General features: G+C 42.9%; 1 protein-coding gene across 7 annotated transcripts in view; it reads right to left on the bottom strand.

The window, feature by feature from the left end:
* ECPAS (Ecm29 proteasome adaptor and scaffold) overlaps positions 1–22,878 on the bottom strand; it is a 98,376-nt gene extending 75,498 nt beyond the window's left edge. The window contains exons 1-2 of one of the 7 annotated variants that reach the window (XM_022579065.3): positions 22,579–22,878; positions 12,891–12,994 (exon numbers count right to left, since the gene is read on the bottom strand). In XM_022579065.3, the coding sequence (XP_022434773.1) occupies positions 12,891–12,912 (22 nt within the window). In that variant the 5' untranslated portion in view covers positions 12,913–12,994; positions 22,579–22,878. Of the gene's footprint in view, positions 1–12,890; positions 12,995–17,491; positions 17,511–21,452; positions 21,659–21,925; positions 22,286–22,578 lie in introns of those variants that run through there. The other 6 variants (XM_022579064.3, XM_022579066.2, XM_089913579.1 and 3 more) reach the window with 6 other exon arrangements.
* Between the last annotated feature and the right edge of the window lie 4,061 nt (positions 22,879–26,939).

A 26,939-nucleotide genomic window follows, 5' to 3' on the forward strand; every position in this document is an offset into this window, starting at 1 on the left:
AATTAAAATAAAGTGTATATGCTGTGTATTTCAAATAACCCTATCCACCCTGTGTGTTCTAGGGCAGTTCCTATAATTAAATACATTCAGATTACTGCAATAAGACATATGGATGCTCACACTAAGTGGGATAGTCAAAGATTTTCAAGAACCTCATATTCATTCAGGTCAGGTTTTAATACCCAAAGAATTACACTAAAAAAAAAAAAAGTGTGGATATGTATAAAATCGTAAATATCTTTGCATAGCACTAAATAAAGATCTAATTGATAAAACTATGCCTACAGAAGTAGTATGATTTATTTAACTATTTGTGCTATTACCAGATTTACAGTACCACAAACGATGCTCCAAAGAACATCCTTAGATATGGGGATATATGTATATGTGTAGCTGATTCACTTTGTTATACAGCAGAAATTAACTCACCACTGTAAAACAACTATACTCCAATAAAGATGTTAAAAAGAAGTTAAAAAAATAAAATGAAAAACAAAGAACATCCTTATCCATGTGTATCTGTGCACTTGTATGTGTTTCTGTAAGCTAAGACCCTAGAAATGAAACTGCTGAGTCAAAGGGTAGGAGTGTCAAGTTTAAGAGATTTTGGAAAAATGTCCTTCAAAAAGGCTGTGCTCATTTATACCACCAGCAGTATATGTAAGTACCAATTTCCCTATACTCACTCCTACAATGAGTAATCAATCTTACAAAGATTGTAAGTAATCAACCTTAGCTGACTATGATAAATTTTAAAAAATCTCACTGTTGTTTTATATCTTTTATTACTATGGCAAAGTTTATTTATTTATTTATTTATGGCTGTGTTGGGTCTTCGTTGCTGTGCGCAGGCTTTCTCTAGTTGCAGCGAGCGAGGGCTACTCTTCGTTGCAGTGCACGGGCTTCTCACTGCGGTGGTTTCTCTTGTTGCAGAGCACAGACTCTAGGGCGCGTGGGCTTCAGTAGTTGTGGCACTTGGGCTCAGTAGTTGTAGCTCGTGGGCTCTAGAGCACAGGCTCAGTAGTTGTACTGCATGGGCTTAGCTACTCCGTGGCATGTGGGATCTTCCCGGACCAGGGCTTGAACTCGTGTCACCTGCATTGGCAGGTGGATTCTTAACCACTGCACCACCAGGAAAGTCCCTTATTGGTCATTTGAAATATATTCTTCAGCAAATTACTTTATTCTTTTGAGTTGCTGACTTCTAAAAGCTTTTATACAATATTGAAAAAACTACCCCCTGTTCTTTCATACATTAAAATACTTTTTTCCTAGTATGCCTTGTGACTCTATAGCACATTCTTTCTTTTCATATTTAAGTTTTTTAAACATAAATTTACCATTCCTTTGTTTTATGGTTTCTGAGTTTCTAGTCATGCTTAGAAATGCCTTTTTAACTCTAAGGTTATAAAAAATATTATATTCTGCAGAGAAGAGTTAACACAGCGGGCCTGAGACTGCTATCCTTACAAGGCTTTGTTTGCCAAGGCTGGTCCTTGTCTGCCATCTGGAGACTTGGATTTCAGGAGGGTTCCCACAGTTCCCAGAACTGATGAGAGTTACTCGCTGTGCCTGAACTGTTTGTGCAAACAATATGCTTTATGCTCAACCGTGCTTTCCTCCTGAGAATCTAGAATTCTAGTACGTGTTAGGCAGAAGGTGCCAACGTGACCAGCACCAAATAAAAACCCTTGGTAATGAGTCTCTAAAGAATATCCCCGGTAGGCAACATTTCACATGTGTTGTCAAAACTCATTGCTGAAGGAATTACGCATGTCCCATGTGCCTCAACTGGGAGAGGACTCTCGGCAGCTTGCACCTGGTTTCCTCCAGACTCCACCACATGTGCCTTTTCCCTTTGCTCATTTTGTTTTTTATCCTTTTACGGTAATAAATGTTAGCCATGAGTACAAATATGTGCAGAGTCCTGTGAATCCTCCTAGCAAGTCATGGAACCTGGGGGTGGTCCTGGAAACCCTGACACACATAATTATCTATGTTTTCTTCTAGCTCTTATGATTTTCCTTTCTGTATCCAAGTCTTCAATCCCACTGGAGTTTTTTTGGCACATGAGGGATGTAAGAAACCTAGTCTTTTGTGGGTTTCTTAAATCTTTTTCATTGTGAAATAAAACATTTAGAAAAATGCGTACAAAACGTTAAGTGTAGCTTAATGAGTTATTATAAACACCTATGTAACTATTGCCCAAGTCAAGAAAAAAAATTATTATGAAACTTGTACAAAGAAAGGTTTCTACTCCACTTGGAGTTGGAGAGGACTGAAAGACTGTTGAATATAAAAAAGCACAGTGAGTTTTAAGGTCACGGAGGTAATTACAGCCAAGCAAGAACTAGAATAGGGTCTTCTGACCTTCAGTCTAAAAACCCTTACCTACCCATGCAACTGTCTACAACGTTGACCCTGTATTTTATATGATACTATCCCTGTATACTGCACCTTCTACAGGGAGCCCTGTTTGAGAGAATCACCAAAAGGTCATAAGAATTTGCCTCATTCAAGTGGTATTTATGACAACAGGAAAATGTACAAATTCAAAGGTCAGAAAACAACACCAGAGAAAGCTCACTACTATGAATGAGAAGCTAAGACCAAACATGTCAAACTAAATTTACCCTTCCTCCTTCTCCCTGCTCTGCTCCATCAAGGCCCAGCACCCTGCGAAGCACTAATTCCCCTATCTAGATCACACATTCACTCACACACTCATTCAAGTATGTACTGAAGCCCTACTGTGTGCCAGAGCTTGGTGGTCATGGGTATAGAGTAGAGAAGGAAGAGGCAAGGCTGGTGTCCAGGTTTAGCACACGTGTATGGTAACTGCAGTAGAAAGAAAACAACAGAAGGCCTGAGATAGACTGCTCAAGACAAGAGCATTTATGGATGGAGGAAGGAGAGTCTGAAAAAGGGAAGGATAGGCAACAGACAAAAATAGGAAGAAAACTGAGTATGGGGTCATAACTCAGGAAAGAAAAAAAAGAACTAGTCAGGAAGAATTGGAAAAAGTTCATTTGCCCATTTAAAAAAAAAAAACCTAAAAAATCCTTGAAGGTAAATTAATGACACAAGTGTAAGAAGCAAGATTTTAAAGCTTTTAAAAGAAAAATGAGAAGGGAAAATTAAAACTCAAGCACAAGGCATTAAAGACTAACAGGTTAAGATTTTAAAATATCATAAAACACACCATAAAGTAAAAGAATAAGCTATAAATAGCTACAATGCTTTTAAATGAAAAGAAATTGAGTACAGAATATACTTTTAAAATTCCTACAAATCAAGAAAAAGCAAATTAATCCAAAGATTTTAAATGGACAAAGAATATAAGCAGGCAATTCAGAGATGAGAGTCACACATAAAATGATGCTCAATCACACTGATCAGGAACACATAAAATTAACACAATAATGAGATACAATTTTGCACCCTACACATTAGAAAAACTCTTCAAATGTTGGCAAAGACTGGAAACCAACCAAGAGGAACTCAGGCTCACCACTGACGGGGTGTACACTGATACAATCTCTGAGGAACAAAGCTCTAGTTCAGTAGCCTCTAGTGAGGTTCAAGAGGCACATCCCCTTCAACCCAGCACTCCTGCTCCAGGGGAACATACTCTAGAGCAGTGCCCAGCTGCAAAGCAGCACAGCTGCAAACTGTTTGTCACCAGCCCTCTAAGAGAAAAGGAACACTTCTTGCTTCACTGAGAAAGTCTTACCAGGATAAGAAACATTAAATAAATTAACAGTGAGAGTTGATTTACATTCTGCCACAAGTTCCCTATTTGCAAGACATAATTCCCCAGTCCTCAGACCACACTTCTTTGTGTATCACTGTCCTGGAGAAAAACTCCCAGGGAAAGACAAGCACAAGGACACTGTAAGAAACTGTTCATAGCCACGGGGTCAGTAAATGCAAAAAAAAAAAAAAAAAAAAAAAAAGGAAACAATCTAAATGTCAGTCAACAGGAAAATGGATAAAGAAAATGTGGCAGGGTCATAAAACAATGAAAATAAGCAAGAGTCACATGTCACATGGACCAACATGACAATATCTTAAAAACTAAGATCAAACAGAGGAAGCAAGTTGCAGGATATGTACATTATGGTTCCACTTATGTCAAGGTTTTAAATGCAATATATACATTGCTTATGATATGTACAGCACAGGAATGATAACCCTTAGTCAAGGAGATAAAAGAGAAGAAAAAATGAAGGGGAGAGGAGAGAAAAAGAAAGAAAGAAAAGGAAAATTTGTAAGGGGTAGCACAGGGGTTTTGAATTGTATCAGTAATGTTTACGTCTTTAAAAAATAAAAGACCTGGAGCTTCCCTGGTGGCGCAGTGGTTAAGAATTCGCCTGCCAATGCAGGGGACATGGGTTCAATCCCTGGTCTGGGAAGATCCCACATGCTGCAGAGCAACTAAACCCGTGCACCACAACTACTGAGCGCGTGCTCTAGAGCCCACAAGCCACCACTACTGATCCCACATGCCACAATTACTGAAGCCCGTGCACCTAGAGCCCATGTTCCACACCAAAAGAAGCCACTGCAGTGAGAAGCCCGTGCACCGCAACGAAGAGTAGCCCCTGCTCGCTGTAACTAGAGAAAGCCTGCATGCAGCAACGAAGACCCAACGCAGCCAAAAAATAAATAATTAAAATTAAAAATTTTTTAAGTTAAAAAATAATAATAATAGCTAAATAAATAAAAGACCCGAAGCTAATAGCAAAAAATGTACAGATTTGACAAATATGAGTGGGACATACCTAAGTGTTCCTAAGATAATTCTCTATACTTTTCTTCATACTTGAAATATTTCATTAGTTAAAAAGAATATATACACCATAATAATTGTTTTATGATACTATATAAAACAAGAAAATACATCAGTAATTTTTCTTCTTTATATTTTCATGTACTTTTCAAATACTCCAGTAAAAATACATTTCTTTTTAGAAGAAATAACATACAAATTTTTTAAATGAATCCATGTTTCAAGGATAAAGAAATTTAAATCACAGAATTTTACAACTTGAAAGGAACCTTAAAGAACATGGAAGTGGACTTCCCTGGTGGCGCAGGGGTTAAGAATCCGCCCGTCAACACAGGGGACTGGGGTTCGAGCCCTGGTCTGGGAAGATCCCACATACCGCGTGGCAACTAAGCCCGTGCGTCACAACTACTGAGCCTGCGCTCTAGAGCCCACGAGCCACAACTACCGAAGCTCGTGCACCTAGAGCCCATGTTCCGCAACAAGAGAAGCCACCACAATGAGAAGCCCATGCACCTAGAGCCCATGTTCCGCAACGAGAGAAGCCACCACAATGAGAAGCCCATGCACCACAATAAAGAGTAGTCCCTGCTCCCCGCAACTAGAGAAAGCCCACGTGCAGCAATGAAGACCCAATGCAGCCAAATAAATAAAATAAATATATAAATAAATTTTAAAAAAAAGAATATGGTAGAATAAAAATAAGAAAGTTTACTGGTAGAAATGCAAAACGGTATAGCCATTTTGGAAGACAACAACTTAGGAAAACTAAACATACTCCTACCATACAATCCAGCAATCATACTCCTTGATATTTACCCAAGGAGTTGAAAACTTATGTCCACACAAAGACCTGCACATGGATGTTTACAGCAGCTTTATTCATAATTGCCAACACTTGGAAGTAACCAAGACGTCCTTCCGTGGGTGAATGGATAAATAAACTGGTACATATAGACAATGGACTATTACTCAGCGCTAAAAAGAAATGAGCTGTCAAACCATGAAAAGACATGGAGGAACCTTAAAGGCATATTACTAAGTGAAAGAAGTCAATGTGAAAAGGCTACATACTGTATGATTCTAACTATATGACATTCTGGAAAAGGCGTAACTATGGAGACAGTAAAAAGATCAGTAGTTGCCAGGGAGGAAGAGGAAAGGAAGGATGAATATGAAGAGCACAGAGGATTTGTAGGGCAGTGAAAATACTCTCTGTGATATTACAATGATGGATATATATCATCATACATCTGTCCAAACCCACAGAATATACAACACCAAGAGTGAACCATAATGTAAACTATGGATGTGCGGTAATTATGATATGTCAGCGTAGGTTCATCCTCCGTAAAATATGTACCATTCTGATGAGTGATGTGGATAATGAGGGTGGCTATACAAATATGGGGGCAGGGGGTGTATGGGAAATCTCTGTACCTTCCTGTCAATTTTGTTGTAAACCTAAAACTGCTCTTAAAAAATAGTCTTTAGGGCTTCCCTGTTGGCGCGGTGGTTGGGAGTCCGCCTGCCGATGCGGGGGACGCGGGTTCACGCCCCGGTCCGGGAGCATCCCACATGCCGCGGAGCAACTAAGCCCGTGTGCCACAACTACTGAGCCTGCACTCTAGAGCCCACAAGGCACAACTACTGAGCCTGCATGCCACAACTACTGAAGCCTGTGTGCTCAGGGCTCATGCTCTGCAACAAGTGAAGCCAACTCAATGAGAAGCCCACGCCCCCCAACCAAGAGTAGCCCCCGCTCGCTGCAACTAGAGAAAGCCCATGCGCAGCAACGAAGACCCAATGCAGCCAAAAATAAATAAGTAAATAAATATTAAAAGAAAAAAAGATTTAAAAAAAAGAATAAATATATTCATTTACTTTCCATTAAATAATTCTCTAATTCATATTATTCACTTGTCTTTAATTTCTCTATCTAAAGGGAAAGATGGGACCTTCCTTCCTTCTACCCCACAAGGAAGAAATAACCAGTAAAGGTTTAAGGACTTCACTTCAGTGTTATCTACCATTGGCCACTGATAATTCTGAAAACATATAATTATTCCTGAGAAATAAAACTGTCCACGTAAATCACTCATTCTTCATATCTCTCCAAAAAATACAACTTTGGCTTCTGAGTCAAGGAAGAAAGGCTATTTTTTTCACAGGATTATAAAAGGCAAATACTGGCTTTTCACTCATATCATCACTTACGGAAAAAATATTTTAAAAAATAAAAAAGAAAGAAGGAAAGAGGGGCTTCCCTGGTGGCGCAAGTGGTTGAGAGTCCGCCTGCCGATGCAGGGGACGTGGGTTCGAGCCCCGGTCCGGGAAGATCCCACATGCCGCGGAGCGGCTGGGCCCGTGAGCCATGGCCGCTGAGCCTGCGCGTCCGGAGCCTGTGCTCCGCAGCGGGAGAGGCCACAGCAGTGAGAGGCCCACGTACGGCAAAAAAGAAGGAAAGAAAAATAAATCACTTTCCTCAGATGAATCACCTCTTCATGACAACTTGAACATCAAAACATTCCTTAGAAAGTATGCAAGAAAAACATTACTGTCAAAAAGACTAGGGAAAGGGCTATATTTAAGGTAGTGGTTATCCTTATGTGGTGGAATTTCAGGATTCTTTTTTGGCTTACTGGTTTAATTCCATGTCACTACTAACTTATTTCATGATGAATTACTTGTGTGAATTAAAAAGAGAAAATGGTTATTTCAGTGTGACAGGTTTAAGATTTCTTTACATTTGTTTAAATTTTCTACAAAGAACATCATTTTTTTCTGAATGTGAAAGTAAATTTTAACTTATAAATCAGGTTAGAAGCCTTAAGTGGAAGCTGAGATTGAAAGGGAAAGCTGAAAATACTTGGACAACTGCCCATTGCATCATAAATCAATTAATAATCTACCGTTACAGGGTATTTTGAGAAAGATCTGTCAAGTTACTACCAAAATACACTCGACTATAACAGAATAATTTCACAAGGAAAACAGTCTCCCTAATAGTATTTAACTTCTTCTGCTTCACACATATGTAAATACATTATAGTCACAAAGCAGTTTCACATGGCCTTCTGAGCCTCAGAAAAACATTGTGAGGTGGGCAGAGATTATCTGCATTTGTAGATGAAAAACTGGGGCTCAGGATCTGACTGACTTGCCAAAGGTCACCAAGCTAATGACACAAAGAATCACAAGTTGAACCTAGAGAGGTCTTTATCCTCCAAGTGCACAAAAGAACACAGTACCTCCCTCTAAAGTGCTATTTACTGAAGTAGGTAATATTAGCTTCAACTTACAGATGAGGAAACAGAGCCTAGAATTCACTGAGAATGTTGACGAAGATTACAAAGGTAGTAAGTAAGTGGCAGGGCTAGGATTCAAACTCCAGGCGGTCAACTGCAAACCCAATGCTCCTTCTAGTATGCTGAATTACAGCACAGCTGAGGCAGAGAAAGTAGGCGGGGATGACACTAAGCCTTACTAGATAACTATGCACAACATGACTTTGTACCCTGACCACAGCCAATGTGACAGGAATGGTCCCTGACTCATTTATCCTTTCCTCAGGAACTCAGAATTGGGACCAAAGAGTCAAGTCTCCCTTGAGTGCCTGGACCTCTAAGAGTAAGCCAGGAGATATGACATGGGCATCTTCAGCCTACGCCATGGAGCACAAAATCACAAGAAGCTGGTCTGAAGAAAGAATGGCAGGGGGTGCAGAGAGAAGGTGGAAGAACTGGAGGACATCTAGTCCTTAGTTCCAAACCCCTCCTGAGGGTCCCTCTTATTTCCATAAGACTCCATGATTCCTTACAGTAAGTGCCCCATTTTTGCTTATACCACCTTAGCACTGTGTCCAAATGCAAATGGAAGGTTTTTGCTAAGGGGGAAAAAAAATCTACTTCCATAAAAGTACATTAAAAAATAAGCAGCTAGCACATGTAGCATATGCCGGAGGTGAATATCAGATGAGAGAGGAAGTCCTTCCTAAGAGTAGACCAATCTAGCCACAAAGCACCTTCTTGACCATGCATCACACTGCTCCCCAACAGGTGTCCAAACTGCAAGAGCTTCTTAAGTGCACCATATGTTCTTCTTGCACAATTCTTTTGATCAACCAAGTCCCTCATCCAGGAATACTCTACCAACCTCTCCTGACCATTTCTCCATCTCCACATATCCAAATCCTCTCCATTCACGATCCAGATCAAATACTACATGCTCCACACTTACACATCCCATCCTGGCCCTACAAACTCCCACAGGCCTTTTCTACATCTCTCCTGGCACTTGTTATCTTTTGCTGTACATTATTTAACTGCCCGATCATCCCTTCCCTAGACCGTAACAGCTCTTTGAGGTGTGACTCCACCTGAGTGCCTACTCATTTGCTCCATCCATCTCCAGAGCTCCTCAGGTTGAGAAACTGACGTAGTCTCTTGGTATCCCAGCATTTAACTCAGTGCCTTACAGAAAGGAGTTGCTCAAATATCTGTTGAGTGTATGAAATGTTAATTCCTCATATTTGGAAAAGCCATTTAGAAGTTTATACATCTAACATCTGTGGCAAAGGAAATGAGGGGATTAGTTGCAATTCATAACACCTGACATCAGAATCTCTTGGACTACATGTTTTTATTTTTTATTTTTCAATTTATTTTTATTTTTGGCTGCGTTGGGTCTTTGTTGCTGCGCGTGGGCTTTCTCTAGTTGCGGTGAGCGGGGGCTACTCTTCGTTGCAGTGCGCGGGCTTCTCATTGCGGTGGCTTCTCTTGTTGCACAGCACGGGCTCTAGGCACACAGGCTTCCGTAGTTGTGGCTCGCAGGCTCTAGAGCGCAGGCTCAGTAGTTGTGGCACAGGGGCTTAGTTGCTCCGCAGCATGTGGGATCTTCCCGGACCAGGGCTCGAACCCGTGTCCCCTGCATTGGCAGGCAGATTCTTAACCACTGCACCACCAGGGAAGCCCTATGTTTTTAAAATCATGATAAGTGCTTAAGGTTTTTTTAAAAAAAAAAAGAAGAGGAGGAGATAAATTCCGGAAGGTCTGACTGCGTGACAGAACTATTCTGCTCCAAATCAGGAAGGGTGCAGTAGTTACTGCAAAGAGAAGGATAGGAGAAAAAAAAAGATGGAAGGGGAAGACAGACCAGGAAAGGGCAGAAAGTCAAGCCCTTTCCCCATGACTCACCACATCTAAGAGCTAAGAGCTCTTGAAGAGCTAAGTGAATTCTTGAAATGCTTGGGAAAAGAGGTGTGTGTGTGTGTGTGTGTGTGTGTGTGTGCGTGCCAGTGAAACAAGCGGGTTTCACGTCCAAACTGACATGGGTGGAACCAAAACACCATTTTCAAAAATGGGAGCCCAGAAGCTAAGAAAAGCGTAAGTTAAACTAAACTAGGAAATTCACAAAAATTGGATGTGATAGATTGCAGGGGTAGGTGGGTGAGTACCTCTGGACTTTGACAATCTTCAATTAGGAGTCTGAGGCTAAAACTATGAATAAGGAAGCCCTAGCTGGCATCTAGATTTTCTATATAATACTCAATCTCTTCTGGTAGATCAATCTACCAGAATTAAAAATCTAGGACTTCCCTGCTGGCGCAGTGGTTAAGAATCCACCTGCCAATGCAGGGGACATGCATTCACTCCCTGGTCCAGGAAGATCCCACATGCCACGGAGCAACTAAGCGCTTGCGCCACAACTACTGAGCCTGCGCTCTAGGGCCCACGAGCCACAACCACTGAGCCCGCACACCACAACTACTGAAGCAGGCGCGCCTAGAGCCTGTGGTCCGCAACAAGAGAAGCCACCACAATGAGAAGCCCACGTACCGCAATGAAGAGTAGCCCCCGCTCGCCCCAACTAGAGAAAGCTCGCGTGCAGCAACGAAGACCCAACGCAGCCAAAAATAAATTGATTAATTTTTTAAAAATCTAACCAAATACTAATTGGTAGTTAAAGTCCACATCATCTATTGGTTCCTATATACCATTTCAATTCACTAAATGCCACTCTAATACTTGGCAAAATCTAAATGAGGCCAGTAGGATACTTCTTTAGGAATTAATGCTTAGAACTGTGATGTCTACTTCTGTGTTTTTAAATACAGGCTTGCCCCCATTCCCCACTTCTTTTAAAAAGAACTCATTAAACACCAATGTATTAAAAGGAAAATGTTGAAAAGTCCAGCAGTAAACACAAATATAGTAAGTCAGGGGTTGGGGGAGGATTCATTCCCAGAAAGAGATAATCCATCATGGTTCCTGCGGGAGTTGCCTCCCTCCACCCAGGGCAGTCCAAGAACCAAGGGGTCAGTAGATAAGAACCTCTGCAGGCAATGAGGTCCTGAGCAGGAGGTTCCTGCTGACAAAGTCCCTGCTGATACTCCTTTCCCCCAGAACTAAGGCAATCAGACAAGCCATCTTCCTGTTCCCTAGCCCACCAGTCTTACCCCCAGGGCCCAAGCAGATACCCCAATGTGGAAACCCCTGCATCAGGATGCACTAGTGACTAGACTGTTTCAGGGAAGGGGAAAGAAGCCTTTCTTCTGCCACTTCAGAAGTCCTAGCCATTTGCATATGATGTCAGGCTACTTTAAGCCCCCTACCAACCCAGTATAGCCCAAAGTAAGGCGATGCCTCCCTGTTCACACACAGCCCCTGCCCATCACTCCTCAACCTCCCGCAACACCACACACAAAGGGGGAGGGACGGAAGACATCACAGCGTTAGCCTGGCAGGGCTGGGTCAAGTGAGGAAACAGCAGCGCTCATCTGTACCCTAGATTTAATGAACAAGTGCCAGACTCCAGATGCACTGAGGTCCACAAACACTTCCAACTCCCAAGGAGGCCCTTTCCCCCAGATACAGCTGCTGGCAGAAACCCAATTAGAAATCAGTGTTAGTAAACTGATGAGCAGAAAGAGTAGTTCAGCTTATGAAAGTCAACTTAAAGGAGATGATACATTCTATGCAAGAGTTCAGACTGCATACAAGTCAAATGTATGATAGCTAAGATACACCCAAAGCGGCTAATTACCTAGAACAATGCTTATCTGGATGTGTAAACTCTAGAACGTTTTTTATTTAAGTCACTATTTAAATCCCAGCATTTGTGGTTTGACCTGCTTGCCTTCGGTATATCGCAATTAACACATCTATACAGGTCCAAAAGCTCTAAAAAAGAATCTAGGTGTAAATAATGTCACTTCTCTTCTAAACACTTTCTCCAACCTTCCAATTTTCCATTTCTCTATAATGGAATGAAGATATGTGAAACAGTAAAACTAAGCCAAAGTTTATTCTAAAGTTGAACTTTGGTTTATAAAATATTCCATTCGTTCCATCACTCAAAATTCCACCTAATGAATTAAGGCATCATACACCATTGGCAGCAACATACACACCAAAAAACAATAGAATGCACTGGGAGAAAGGGGATCCAGTAGTTAAACTGAAAGACGGCAACAAAATGCACCTTTGGATTGAAGCTACAAAATCTCAGGTACTCCCTGGATATTGAGCTCATGGTATCAGAGAATTACAATCTGAATTTACAGAATTTCAATCAAAGGACCATCCAATATCATTCAAGAGTGAAACTGACACCATATTCTTGTTCAGCCTCAGAACAAAGTAGAATTAAGTGGCTTTTCCATCACAGTGCATGTCAAAATGGCAGAATCAGGAATATCTAAATACCATGATGCTGCCTTTCTCCTTACCTCTTTTCACAAATAAAACAATTAAATCCATGATGACATTCCTGGAGCACATAACATCATACTTCATGGTCATGGCAGACAATACTACTTGTAAACTAACACCCACAGCCTTTTCCTTGCACACACTGCTAAAGAACATCTTCATGTTTTATATTTTGCTTGCTAATTTTTTAATTAATGTTTATGTGATGACAGAGAATAGAAGCTTCAAGCATATATAAACTAAAATGAACTTCACTGATTCTCTCAGGATAGCTAAAAAAGGAGAAAAACCCATGAAGATCTTGGGGGGAAATTGCTACTTGATAACCTATGCATTTTTAAATGTTACTACAAAAAATGCACACATCCTAAGGAACTAAATCTACTAACCTCTACAATCAATGTGATACATGGTTTATCCAGTCTTGACAAAAATCCTCTGGATCACCAATGGTGTGTTCATCCACTCGTACATATGCAATTGTATAAAGAATCTATTATTTAGAACACCAGGGGAAAGAAAAACAATTAAAAGATTTATACTCATAGCTACCATTTAAAAAAACAAAATAAACACTTTTCATTTCCATGCTAAGAGCTCCTAATTTGATGCCCTGTTTTGCAAATTCAGAATAAGGGGGGCAAATCATAGTGATTACCAAATTGGAGAAATAGTAAGGAATATGTCCATAAATAAATCTGGTGTGTAGAAACAAGGTCCTACTGTACAGCACAGGGACTATATTCAGTATCCTGTAATAAACCATAATGGAAAATAATATGAACAAGAATATATGTGTATATATATATATGTGTGTGTGTGTATAATTGAATCACTTTGATGTACACCAGAAACTAACGCAACATTGTAAATCAACAATACTCAATTTAAAGAAATTGAGTGTGTAGAACAAATATGTTAATACTTAAAATACATATATACTAATAGTTATTCACTGAAGGCTAAAAAACTCCAATACAACATACATTGTGTGTGTGTACATATATATCATAAACATACAAAACCTTACATTAAAATTAGAACAAAGTGTCTGATTTACATAATAATTTTATAAGAAGAGTATTAGTGGATGGGCACACTTGATTAACACATTATAACAACTGAGAATGCAAACATTTGATAGTCATAACCCTGGGAAACCTTTGCCCTCTCTAGGCACTTCTGATCCCCTTCCCTAGTTCTTTTCTGTCTTCTTCTCATCCCTATATATTCATAGCCCCCAGACAGCTGTCCTCTGGACAATCCGTCCACATCACCCCACAGTCGCCCAAGTTTCAGAACCAAAGCTCCCACACACCTGTAATCCATGTGCCCAACACTATACAAAGTTCTTAACATGCATTATCTCTTCCTATTCTTGTAACAACCCCGTAAAATAGTTCTGTTATCCCATTTTACAGATGAGAAACCCAAGGCTTAAAATTTAGATCCCTTGACATTAAAACTAAAAGGTGGCAGAGTCAAGATTCAAAATCAGTTCTGACTTCAACACCAGAGGCTTTAGTCACTATTCAAAACTGTCTCCCTAAACAACTCAACATGGATGCCTCAATAATTCAACCCATTCATTCAACAAATGATTTCTTTCTTTCTTTTTTTTTTTTTGATTTATTTCTTGAACAAAACCTGCTCTCTCTTCTCTCCACTCTTACCTCCCCAAATCTGTCTAGAAGCTGTACTCTCAACCCCCTTAATCTCTAGGTAGATTCTGGGAATCCTCTCTAACTCCTCCTTCTGTTGAATAACTCCACTACTCAGCCAATAGTTTCTGCATATCTTAGGGATTCTAGATTATATTACCTGTCAAATCCACTTCCACTACCCCAGTTCAGACCCTAGGTTTCTTCTAACTTGGCTACTGTAATATCTTCCTTTTAGTCTTGCTGCTCTTGGTCTCTGGACCCCTGCAATCAATGTTATATCACTGCCACCTGTTATCCTTATAAAAAGGGTCTACTCAGGTTACACCCCTGCTTGAAAGCCTTTGATGGTCCTCTACTGTCTACAGAACAAAGTTCAAACTAGTTGTGTTGCGCTTCCCTGGTGGCACAGTGGTTAAGAATCCACCTGGCAATGCAGGGGACATGGGTTTGAGCCCTGACCCAGGAAGATCCCACATGCTGCGGAACAACTAAGCTGGTGCACCACAACTACTGAGCCTGCACTCTAGAGCCCACGAGCCACAACTACTGAGCCCGCGTGCCACAACTACTGAAGCCCACACGCCTAGAGCGCATTCTCTGCAACAAGAGAAGCCACCGCAATGAGAAGCCCACGCACTGCAACAAAGAGTAGCCCCCGCTCGCCACAACTAGAGAAAGCCTGCGCACAGCAACAAAGACCCAACGCAGCCAAAAAAATAAATAAAAACTAGTTGTGTTGGCATTCCTAGACAAGCTGGTCCCAACCTTATCCTTTGCTTTCTCTCCTACCACCCCCTCCACTAAAAGTAATAATCTATACAGAATTTAATTGTTTACACAGTGCATTAACATGCACATAAAGCCTAACAACACTATTTCTAATTATCCCAATTTTATAAGAAACTTAAACTTAGTGAGGTAAAATAATCTGCTCAAGATCCCAAATTGTAAAAGGCAGAAAAGGCCAAGTCTCAGACTCCAAATTCTAACTCCTTTCCTAGTACTTCATGCAGCCATAGTACCCCCATTCTAGCATATCAGACTCATTCCAACTTTCCCTGAAAATGCACAATAGTTTTCAAACTCTATGACAGAGCTCAAGCTATTCTTCCCTTAGCCTGGAATACTATCCTCACTCCTTGACATTTCTAAAGAACTGTGTTAGGCATTTTTCATATCATACTTCCTATTAGCTATTTATATTTATATATAAATCTGCCTCTACACTGAATTATAAGCCCTGTGAGGCCAGGACCATAAGTTAGTAACTCCATTTTTTTTTTTTCTTTTTCCTTTCTCTGCGGCACGCGGGCCTCTCACTGTTCTGGCCTCCCCCGTTGCGGAGCACAGGCTCCGGACGCGCAGGCTCAGCGGCCATGGCTCACGAGCCTAGCCGCTCCGCGGCATGTGGGATCTTCCCAGACCGGGGCACGAACCCACGTCCCCTGCATCGGCAGGCGGACTCTCAACTACTGCGCCACCAGGGAAGCCCAGTAACTCCATTTTTAAAGACTGTTTATTGAATTGGAAAATGTGTGGGGAAAACAAGTCATATAAGATGGCAAGCCCAAGGCAGAGACCGGCCAGGCTTGAAAACAGAGACCAACAACTTAGATCAGACCATTTGAGCACACTGGCAGTGCCTACAATTTTAACATCTATCTTCTGAACAAGGTCGAACGTCCCAGTGCCAACTATTCTCACCAACACTGGCCTTTATTAAATATTACAATTTACTGAAGGCGTAATTCAAAACAAGATGGGGTAGAAGTAGAAAACTAGAAATTATAAAAAAAACAGAAATATCATCACTATTTTCCATTTTAACCTCCCGATCTGGCTAAGTACCCAAAATTAAAATAATACAGGCTTGATGTAGCCTTTCTACATAGCTCAGCTCAGCTGCATATTTGGCTGTCACTAAAGCAGCCATCTCTCTGGGGCTGTTTCAGTATGCTCACAGAATCACGTTCACCTACACAGCTACACACACAGCTTCCCCATCTCATCCTCTAAAAGAGCCACTAGGATGCCTGTCACCAGCAGAGACTCTCTCAGAAGACACCTGACATGTTGATTACCTGGCCAACTTTGCAACTGAAGTGGCTGTGTCGAATGGTCAAGTTGAATAGCATCAATGTGCTTTAAGATTATATAAGCTGTTGCTCCTTCATGAGCTGTCTTTATCCCAATGAAGATCAGATTCTAAGGATGCCTTAGAATTATAAAACCCAGAACATGAAACCAATGAACAGCTGACCAGGTGAAAAGTCTCAAATGCTTCCTTCCCTCTGTCAGAAATCTCCCTACCCATTGCTGAAATATAACTACAATGTCAACTTTTCCATGAACTGGCAGAGGATAATATTAAAAGAAAAACTAGCCCACATGCCTTGCACTGAATTTCATTCCATTCCAAACAGTTACATTACCCTAAATATAAAGAAAAACTACAGACTATGACCTTAAGTAATTTACAAACTAGATTTCAGAACTGCCTTTAACAGTCAGAACTAATCGTTCTCTATTTTGGCATCTTACCCCCAAATCTAATATGTCCTATTGGATGAACCAGAATATTGCCACATTTTATACACTATAGCACGTTTCTTCTGCAGGCTAGCAAGACATGGGGAAAAAAGCCATGTTGATCTTCTTATAAACTATATTTTCCCTTTCAGAGACACTAGTACAGTAGCAGCACAGAATTAACATAAACTTTAGAGTCAAAAAATCTGAGTTCAAGCCCTAACTCTGTAACATGAGGGAAGCAACACCAGACAACAATAGTACCAAAGTCACAGGGCTGTTGTAAGGATTCAATCAATTAATTCGTACAAAGTGTAGAACACAATGGTAAGCTCTCAAAAACATTAGCTTTACCATTATTCTATTACAATCACCTGACTCAAAGTGACAATTACAGGATATTTTTGAAAGGATAACAAACCCCAACCCAAGATTATCCTGCTTACCTTTTGACAACTTTCATACATGATACTACTCCATGATACTACTCGAAAACAAAAAAAGAGAAGAAAAAGAAAGAAAAGAAAAGAGATAAGTAAAAGACAAACCTGTCAGTTCTGCTTCTCAGGAGCTCCTACAGAGTGTAGTATCAGATACAACTGAAAGCAGCTACAGATTTCATTTAAATTTATGACATGTATATCACTTCAAATGCAAAGGTAAAATGCATTGAGTTAAAATCTATAGAAACGCAGTGTTACGAGTTATACATCTCAAAATAACAGACCTGGGAACCAAAAATGATAATATTACTCTGGCATTACTAACAATAGCAAATCATACACTTTGGTCCTTACATATCTGTTTACAAGTATTCTTCCTCTTTCTTCTCAGTAGTATTATAATTCCATCAGTAGAGTTTTCATGCTTCTTTTGTACACCACAGCAGTGTTAAACAGCAGTCAAATAATTGGATTAAAGTAACAAGTAGCTGAGAATTTAGCAATGCATCTGATGTGATCTCTTCATCAGCATGAACACTCTATGGTACACGGAGGTAACCCAGCCTAAAGACTGGTCATGAGTGCCTGTGAGCCACCTGGAATCCAGTTCCAACTCCACCACTTACTAGCTGAGGGACCTTGGGAACCTAAAATGTCTGTTTTCCACTCCATAAAACAGCAATAAGAACTTTACCTACCTCTTAGGATTATTTTAATGAATAAAAGAATATAGGGGCTTCCCTGGTGGCGCACTGGTTAAGAATCCGCCTGCCAGTGCAGGGGACATGGGTTCGAGCCCTGGTCCGGGAAGATCCCACAAGCCGCGGAGCAACTAAGCCCGCGCACCACACTACTGAGCCTGCACTCTACAGCCTGCAAGCCACAACTACTGAGCCCGCGAGCCACAACTACTGAGCCTGCGTGCCACAACTACTGAAGCCCACACGCCTAGAGCCTGTGCTCTGCAACAAGAGAAGCCACCACAGTCAGAAGCCCGCGTACCGCAACAAAGAGTAGCCCCTGCTCACCACAACTACAGAAAGCCCGCACGCAGCAATGAAGACCCAACACAGCCAAAACTAAATAATAAATATTTAAAAAATCTTTAAAAAAAACGAATATATACAAAGCATTTAAAACAATGCTAGTGCTAAAAAAAAAATGCTAGTGCTGAAATATTTAGGGGGAAGGGTACTGATGTCTCCAATTCACTGAAATGCATCAAAATAAGATGGATTTAGTACTTAATGCCACTGAACTGTACACTTAAAAATGGTTACAATGATAAATTTTATGTTATGTATGTGTATCTTACCACAATCTTTTTTAAATAATAAAATAACTAAAATAAAATAACATTTTTAAATGTGGCTTGAAAATGGACACATATGTGATAAAGCTAGTAGTAAAATATCACATGTAGAATCTAGGTAGTGGGTATATGAATGCTCACTTTCAATTTTTCTGTATTTTTGAAGAGTTTTATGATAAAATATTAGGGGGAGAAACAATGCTGGCATCTAGTAGTTTGCTCTTTTATCATCTATTAGTCAGAAATAATAGCCAGCTAATATTCAGATACTTAGCTCTTTTCTTTTATAGCAGAATTCTAAAAAGCACCTTGTTACCAGCCATCTCTCCTTTTACTATAACCTTTCTGAAACTGAAAATGGCTTATTTGAAGTTCCTTATATACATGTTTGGTATATATGAGTGTGATTTCAAGTTAAATTATTCCAAGGTACCAAATGCCAAGTATTTAATCTCCCCTGAAGAAATGCAGAAACCAAGTTAACAGACATCTGTGGCCAAAGACTGGTGACTTGACCAAACAAAACAATGAAAAACCAAGCATTGGAATTATTTCTTCCTAACTTTTCCAGTAGCTGCTAAAGCCACTAAATTCCTCAACCAGAAGAACTAAAAACGTTTTAACAGGTACCTGATGTACAGGAGCACAATGCATATATACAAATACATCAGCCACTTAAGAATGATATCCAATTCTTCCTCTAGTTTTGTTCCCCATTCCAACTAGTAATTTATATTTTAATGTGTTTAGTGCTACAACATGAACTCAGATATCTTGCTGTGGAACAACTTAAAACGTCAGACCACCTCACACCCACTGGGATAGCTACTATCAAAAACAGAAAATAGGGCTTCCCTGGTGGCGCAGTGGTTGAGAGTCCGCCTGTCGATGCAGGGGACACGGGTTCGCGCCCCGGTCCGGGAATATCTCACATGCCGCGGAGCAGCTGGTCCCGTGAGCCATGCCGCTGAGCCTGTGCTCCGCAACAGGAGGGGCCACAACAGTGAGAGGCCCACGTACCGCAAAAAAAAAAAACAGAAAATAACAAGTGTTGGCGAGGTCCTAGAAAAACTGGAGCCCTTGTTTACCACTGGTGGGAACATAAAATGGTATAGGCACTGTGGAAAACAGTATGGCAGTTCCTCAAAAAATTAAAAATAGAATTACCATATAATCCAACAATCCCACTTCTGGGTATATATCCAAAAGAACTGGAAGCACAGTCTCAAAGAGAGATGTGTACATCCATATTCATAGCAGCATTATTCACAATAGCTAAAAACATACAAGCAACCCAAGTGTCCCTCGACAGATGGATGAGAAAATATGACATATGCGTACAATAGAATACTACTCAGCCTTAAAAAAGAAAATCCTGTCACATGGTACAACACCGATGAACCCTGAGGACATTATGCCAAGTGAAATAAGCCAGCCACAAAAAGACAAATCCTGTATGAGTCCACTTACATGAGATACCTAGAGATATCAAAATCATAGAGACAGAGAGTTCCCTGGTGGCACAGTGGTTAAGAATCCGCCTGCCAATGCAGGGGACATGGGTTCGATCCCTGTCCAGGAAAATCCCACATGCTGTGGAGCTACTGAGCCCACGTGCCACAACTACTGAGCCCGTGTGCCACAACCACTGAGTCTGCACTATAGAGCCCGTGTGCCACAACTACTGAAGCCCGTGCGTCTAGAGCCAGTGCTCCACTACAATAGAAGCCACCGCAATGAGAAGCCCGCACACTGCAACAGAGTAGCCCTGCTCGCCGCAACTAGAGAAAGCCCGTGCACAGCAACAAAGACCCAACGCAGCCAAAAATTAATAAATAAATTTATTTTAAAAAAAAATCACAGAGACAGAAAGTAGAACAGTAGCTGCCAGGGGCTGGGAGGAGGGGGGAAAGGAAGAGCTTAGTGGGCATAGAGTTTCTGTTTTGCAAGATGAAAAGAGTTCTGGAGATAAACGGTGGTGATGGTTGCACAACCATATGAATGTCCTTAAGACCACTGGCCTGTACAGTTAGAAATGGCTATGATGGTAAATTTTATGTTATGTGTATTTTACCACATAACAAAAAATGGAAGAAAAAAGATCAGGGAACTGATCTCCCCAAAAGGCCTGGTGGTGCTCCAGCTTGGAACTGACACACAAGCAATCAACTCTGTGGCTATCAGGCCCTGCCTATCTCTAACCACCGCATGAGACCCTATCTACTCAAGACTCTCCATCCTGCCCAGGGTGACACCAATTCTTTATTTCAGCCTCAAAATGAGCAAACACCACTGCTGCTACACCAGTTTTGTGTCAAAGCAGCAAGGATCTTATCTCTCTAAGCCTGCCTCCTCTTTAAAACAAGGATAATTACTACCTACCTGCATTACTAGGCTGTTAGGAGGACAAAAGTGAGATCATGTATATAAAAGTATCTTTAAACTGCCAAGCACCAAAGAAACAAAAATTATTGTGCGTATAGCTACTTTCATATGAAAATTCAGAGGGGGCTGTAACAACAGAAACTTCACAAGGCTTGAGACACCTCACCCAGGCTTCATTCCATTTTAAACCCACCTCATCCCTAAATAACACCTTTCTTGTTCTTCATAAACTGAAGGACAGCGTTGAGGAAACACCTCAGCCTAAAGCTTTTCACCTAACCACCCCAAAGGCAATCAGAAACTGTCTTGCATGTCTTAGGAAAATTCAATTTTTATGACTCCAGCGTGGGCCTGCGGCGCCCGGGGACTACACTTCCCACAAAGCACCGAGGAGAACCCGGGCGGCGGGCGAGGTGGCCTGCGATTCAGGGTGACCACCGCTCTCCCCGAGCGTGGATCGCCGTCCCCCGGAAAACTGCAACGTTTAAGGTCAAGTGTGCACTGGCTCTCCTTTCTGAAAGCGCTGTCACCCCGAGGTTTCCCCTGCGGCTAGCGCCGCGACGCTCCCTGTCCGCCCGTCCTTCCTGCTCCACCTGAGGGTCACCGCCTGTTCCTGACCTTTCCGCTGATTTCTGGTGTCACAACACGGCACCTTCTCCTCCTCCCCGAAAGCTCCACTTCTAGAACTCGCCCAACAGTTGGGCCCAGGGTCCACGGAGGGGTCTGACGGGACGGCAGACACAGCCCGCCCCCATGGGGCTCCGGCCGCCCAGCCAGCCCAGCCCCTACGGGCAGGGGGCTAGGCTCCCCCCACCCCCGGGCCGGGGCGGATCGCACACAGAGGTGGCTCCGCCCGGGGCTCCGGTTTCAATTTCGCAACGTGACGGTGCAAACCTGAGGCCTACAAATGCCGGCGGCGGCCGCCGCCCCGCCCGCCCGCCCGCCAGGCCCGAGCGCCCCAGCCCCCCGCACGCCGCCCGCCCGCCAGCCAGGCCCTGCTCCCCTGCCCTCCCGCCCGGTCCCGGCCGCCGCCCCCGGCCCGGCGCTGCGCCGGCTCCGGCTCGCTGCCGCAGGCTCGCCGTGGCACTTACTCAGCTCGTCCTGGGAGGCGGAGGCGGCGGCCGCAGCCATGTTGCGCCGGCGAGGGAGGGAGGGGCCGGAGGGGGAGGGCACGGACGGGCGGCACTGGGGGCTCGCCGCTCTCGGTGCAGCAGAGACCGGCAGCCGCCACTGGTAGTGCGGCGCGGGCCGAGCTGCGCCCACGAGGCCCGCCCGCCGTCGCCGTCGCCGCCTGCGTCCTCCTCGCTGCACGCGTAGTTCTCGCCGTCCCCCGCGAGCTCGCGACTCGGGCGCTCCCGCAGTCCGGCGCCTCTGCGGAGCCGCCGCTGTCCGTCGGCCGAGGCCCGGTACGCCCGGCCCGCGCGGCGGCTCTGCGGCTCAGCGCCGCGCTCGCCCAACTCACGCCGGTTTTATATTTAGAAAGAGCTGAGCCATCCTCCCAGCGGCCCCCCCGCCGGGCCCCTCGCGCGCCCGCCCGCCCTCGCTCGCTCGCTCGCTCGCGGCTCGTCCTGCCCACCTGCCGCCGCCCGCCCCGCGCGCGGGAGCCGGCCCGCGAGCGCTCCCTGCGCGGACCCAGCACGCGGCGGCCTTCACCGGCGGCCCGGCCTAGCCGCTCCTCGCCGCCCCTCCTTGCCCGCGCAGCCTCCGGCGGCCCCGGCGCAGAACGGAGGCGCAGGCCTCTGACCTGAGTCCGAGCCGGTCTCCATGCCGGGGATGCTGCGCTCAGCGCCGCGATGCGGGCGCCGAGAAGCGAGGCGAGAGGCGGGCTCGGCCTCGGGGAGCCGCGCGCCGCAGTCCGTGAGGGGCTTGGTCGAGCTGGCCCGGGCTGCCCCGGCCGGGGGAGGTCCTCGAGGCGGGACGGGAGCTCTTTCTGTAAAGGTCTGTGGTTGTCACGTTGGCTGGTCCCGACCTGGAGAAACACGCCTGTCCGAAGGAAGAGACGTGGACTCGGAAAAGTTGACCCGGGTTCGGAGTCGGCGGGAGGAAGCCCCGCCCTGCGCCTCCCGCTGAACTTCTCGGCCCCGCCGCTGACTCAGTCCCGGGCGAGCCCGGGTGCCCAGGGCGCCTTTTTTTACTTAAAGATGGTGATAAACTGTAGGTTTCTGATGCTCTTCGAAACTACAACTAGGACTACCGAGTGAGGGAAGATCACGAAGCCCCACTAAAGTTCAATAAGCCAAGATTTTTAAAGTTGAATTTCAAGCATATATGCTTATAGGGGTTGTCTTAGATTTTAATTCCTACGTTCTTTTTGGTAACCCGAGTGATTTATTTTGAATATAGCGATTTTAACTTTATGCCTTCAGTTTGTCCGTGAGTTCACTTAGTGAAAAACACTTGCAATATGGAATTCAAATTAAGGGGTTGCATAATTGCTGTACTTTAAGTGACAGTACTGTCATAAATTAGGTACAAGGTCAGATACACTTTTTTTTTTTTTGGTATAAGAGGAAGAAATCAAGATCCTAACTGAATTGAAATTGCCTTTATCCTTAAAAGAAATCTGTAAAGCCCTAGTTAATGTCTTGCAAAATGAATATATGTCATTCCAGATGTAACTTGGGCAAGTACAAGGTACTTACACAACATTAAAGACATTTATGTCCTTTATTGCTTTTATTATAGAGATTATACATGATCTTTGTAAAAATTGCAAATGGTTCAGAATTTAAAAATAAAAGTGAAAGGCCTTGCTTCCCCTCCCAGCATCCCACTCCCCTAAGAAAACTATGGTTAACAGGTACAGTTGAGCATGCACCCTCCAAGGCCTTGTTTCTGTGCACATGTGTATATGGCCCCCAAAATAACGAAGTGGGGAGGGGGTTCAGACTCATGATAAAGTTCTGTATCAGTGTTTTTCCTCCATAGACATTCTTCCACGTTAACTCAAAAAGCTCTACACCACCACCACTCTTTTTATTAATGACTTCATAGTATATTAAGTTAACCAGTCCCTTCTTTTGAGCACATTTTGGCTCTTTTTGTTTGATGGTGACACAAAATCGATGCACAATTAAGTATCCGCAAACAATACTGAAGTGTATAAAGTAAAGGTTGTCCGCCACCTTCCTGCTCACCATCCCCTCATCGTACTCCCTAGAAATAATCCCTGTTAACAGTTTGGTGCATACAACCTCTCCTGACCATTTCTATGACTGTATAGAGTGACTGTACCAAGGACTAGTATGGGGAAACTGACTTCCTGTAATTTCCAATAGATCCTTCTAAAGCCAAGCCACCACCACCCCCCACCCCCCAACCCCTGCCAAAAGTATAGAATCTAAGTTAAAAAAAAAAAGTTCGTTTGAAATTTTAACTTCCAGACAAGGCCAGTTAGCAACTCATAAATTCCTCCTATGTAGACATTCCAGAATCCCACATGTGTGCAAATCACATATAGGTATTTACATGCAGATTCTGTTTGACAAAAATGGAATCCTACTATACATATTACTGTGTAACTTTACATTTTCACCAAACTATATATCACAAGTATCCTTCTATATCAGTAATAACAGCTAATACTAATTGTGCCAGGCACTATTTAAAGTATTTTACTTGGATGAATTCATTTAATCCTTACAGCAATCTTATGAAATAGGGGTTTTTATGATACAGAATGATTGAGGAACAGAACTAAAGTGCCACAAACTAGTAAGTGCTGAAGCAGGAATTTGAACCCAGACAGTGTGGATCCAGAGTCTACATTCTATTTTTTTTTTTTAATGAATTTATTTTATTTATTTATTTATTTTTGGCTGTGTTGCGTCTTCGTTGCTACGCGGGGGTTTTCTCTACTTGCGGCGAGCAGGGGCTACTTTTCGTTGCGGTGCATGAGCTTCTGATTGCAGTGGCTTCTCTTGTTGTGGAGCATGGGCTCTAGGCGCGCGGGCTTCAGTAGTCGTGGCTTGTGGTCTCTAGAGTGCAGGCTCAGTAGTTGTGGCGCACTGGCTTAGTGACTCCGTGGCATGTGGGATCTTCGCGGACCAGGGCTCGAAACCGTGTCCCCTGCATTGGCAGGTGGATTCTTAACCACTGCGCCACAGGGAAGTCCCCAGAGTCTACATTCTTAACCATTCTGATCTGTATGTGCAGAATTACCTCATTCTTTTAAATGACTGCATGATAGTCTTTTCCAAAGACTTGCAAAAAAAAAAATACCTTTCATGATAAGTACATGACAAAATTTAATCATTCTCCTATTGATGAGCATTTAAGTTTTTACAATTTTTTACTACTGCAAACAATGCTACTGTAAAACATTCTTATATCTTTATGAAGTTACATATTTCTATATGTAGACATGGAATTGTTAGGCAAAAAAAAAAGATGGCTTTAACATCTCATTATATACAGTAGTTTATAGCAGCTTACAATGCTGCTTCTAATCACTACTCTTCAAGCTTTTTTATAGTTGCTTCTTCCTTCAAACTACTTATAGTTTATTTTTCCCACTAAATAACGTCATCATCTTACTAGGCACTATGGTTTTAAATAGTAGCCTTGAGATACTTCCTATCTAGAATTTATTTCAACTTTAAAAAACAGGACACTTCCCTGGTGGCACGGTGGTTAAGAATCCGCCTGCCAATGCAGGGGACACGGGTTCAAGCCCTAGTGCAGGAAAGTCCCACATGCTGCAGAGCAACTAAGCCCATGTGCCACAACTACTGAGCCTGCACTCTAGAGCCTGCGAGCCACAACTGCTGAGCCCACGTGCCGCAACTACTGAAGCCTGTGCGCTTAGAGTCCATGCTCCCCAACAAGAAAAGCCACCACAATGAGAAGTCTGTGCACTGCAACGAAGACCCAAAGCAACCAAAAAAAAAAAGAAAAAGAAAAATCCACAAGAAAGTCCCTCATGAACCATTGGTAGGAATGGTAATTGGTGCAGACACTATGGAAAATAGTATGGAGGTTCCTCAAAAAATTGAAAATAGGGGAATTCCCTGGCGGTCCAGTGGTTAGGACTCCGTGCTCTCACTGATGAGGGCCTGGGTTCAATCCCTCGTTGGGGAACTAAAATCTCACAAGCTGTGCAGTGTGGCCAAAAGAAAAATTTGAAAAAAAAATTGAAAATAGGACTACCATATGATGCAGCAACTTCACTCCTGGGTATTTACCTGAAGAAAACAACACTAATTCAAAAAGACACACGCACCCCAATGTTCACAGCAGCAGTATTTACAATAGCCACGACATGGAAGCAACCTAAGTGTCCATCAGTAGATGAATGGGTAAAGAAGAAATGGATACATGTATGCAGAATATTATTCAGCCATTAAAAGAAAGAAATCTTGCCATTTGGGACAACATGGATGGATCTAGAGGACATTATGCTAAGTGAAATAAGTCAGACATAGAAAGACAAATACCATATGATCTCACTTATATGTGGAATCTAAAAGGCAAAACAAAGAAAACAAAAAGGATTTTCCTGGTGGCGCAGTGGTTAGGAATCCGCCTGCCAGTGCAGGGGACATGGGTTGGATCCCTGGTCTGGGAAGATCTCACATGTTGCGGAGCAACTAATCCCGTGTGCCACAACTACTGAGCCTGCACTCTAGAGCTTGTGAGCCACAACTACAGAAGCCCATGCGCCTAGAGCCCATGCTCTGCATCAAGAGAAGCCACCTCAGTGAGAAGCCCACGTACCACAACAAAGAGTAGCCCCTGCTGGCCACAACTAGAGAAAGCCCGCGCACAGCAACGAAGACCCAACCCAGCCAAAGATTAATTAATTAATTAATTAATTAAAAAAAAAGAAAACAGACTCATAGATACAGAGTACAAACAGGTGATGCCAGAGGGGAGGAGACTGGAGGGTAAAATGGCTGAAGGGGATTAAGGGGTACAAAGCTCGTTATAAAATAAATAAGTACAGGGATGTAAATATACAGCATAAGAAATATGGTCAATAATATCATAACTTTGTATGGGGACAGATGGTTACTAGACCTATTTTGGTGATCATTTATTTCGTAACGTATGCAAATGTCAAATCACTCTGTAGTACGCCTGAAACTAACGTAATATTGTACATCA

This window comes from Delphinapterus leucas, chromosome 6 (assembly GCF_059928025.1).
Source record: "Delphinapterus leucas isolate spDelLeu-1000000601 "Yukka" chromosome 6, BTC_Dleu_Yukka2, whole genome shotgun sequence".
NCBI lineage: Eukaryota > Metazoa > Chordata > Mammalia > Artiodactyla > Monodontidae > Delphinapterus > Delphinapterus leucas.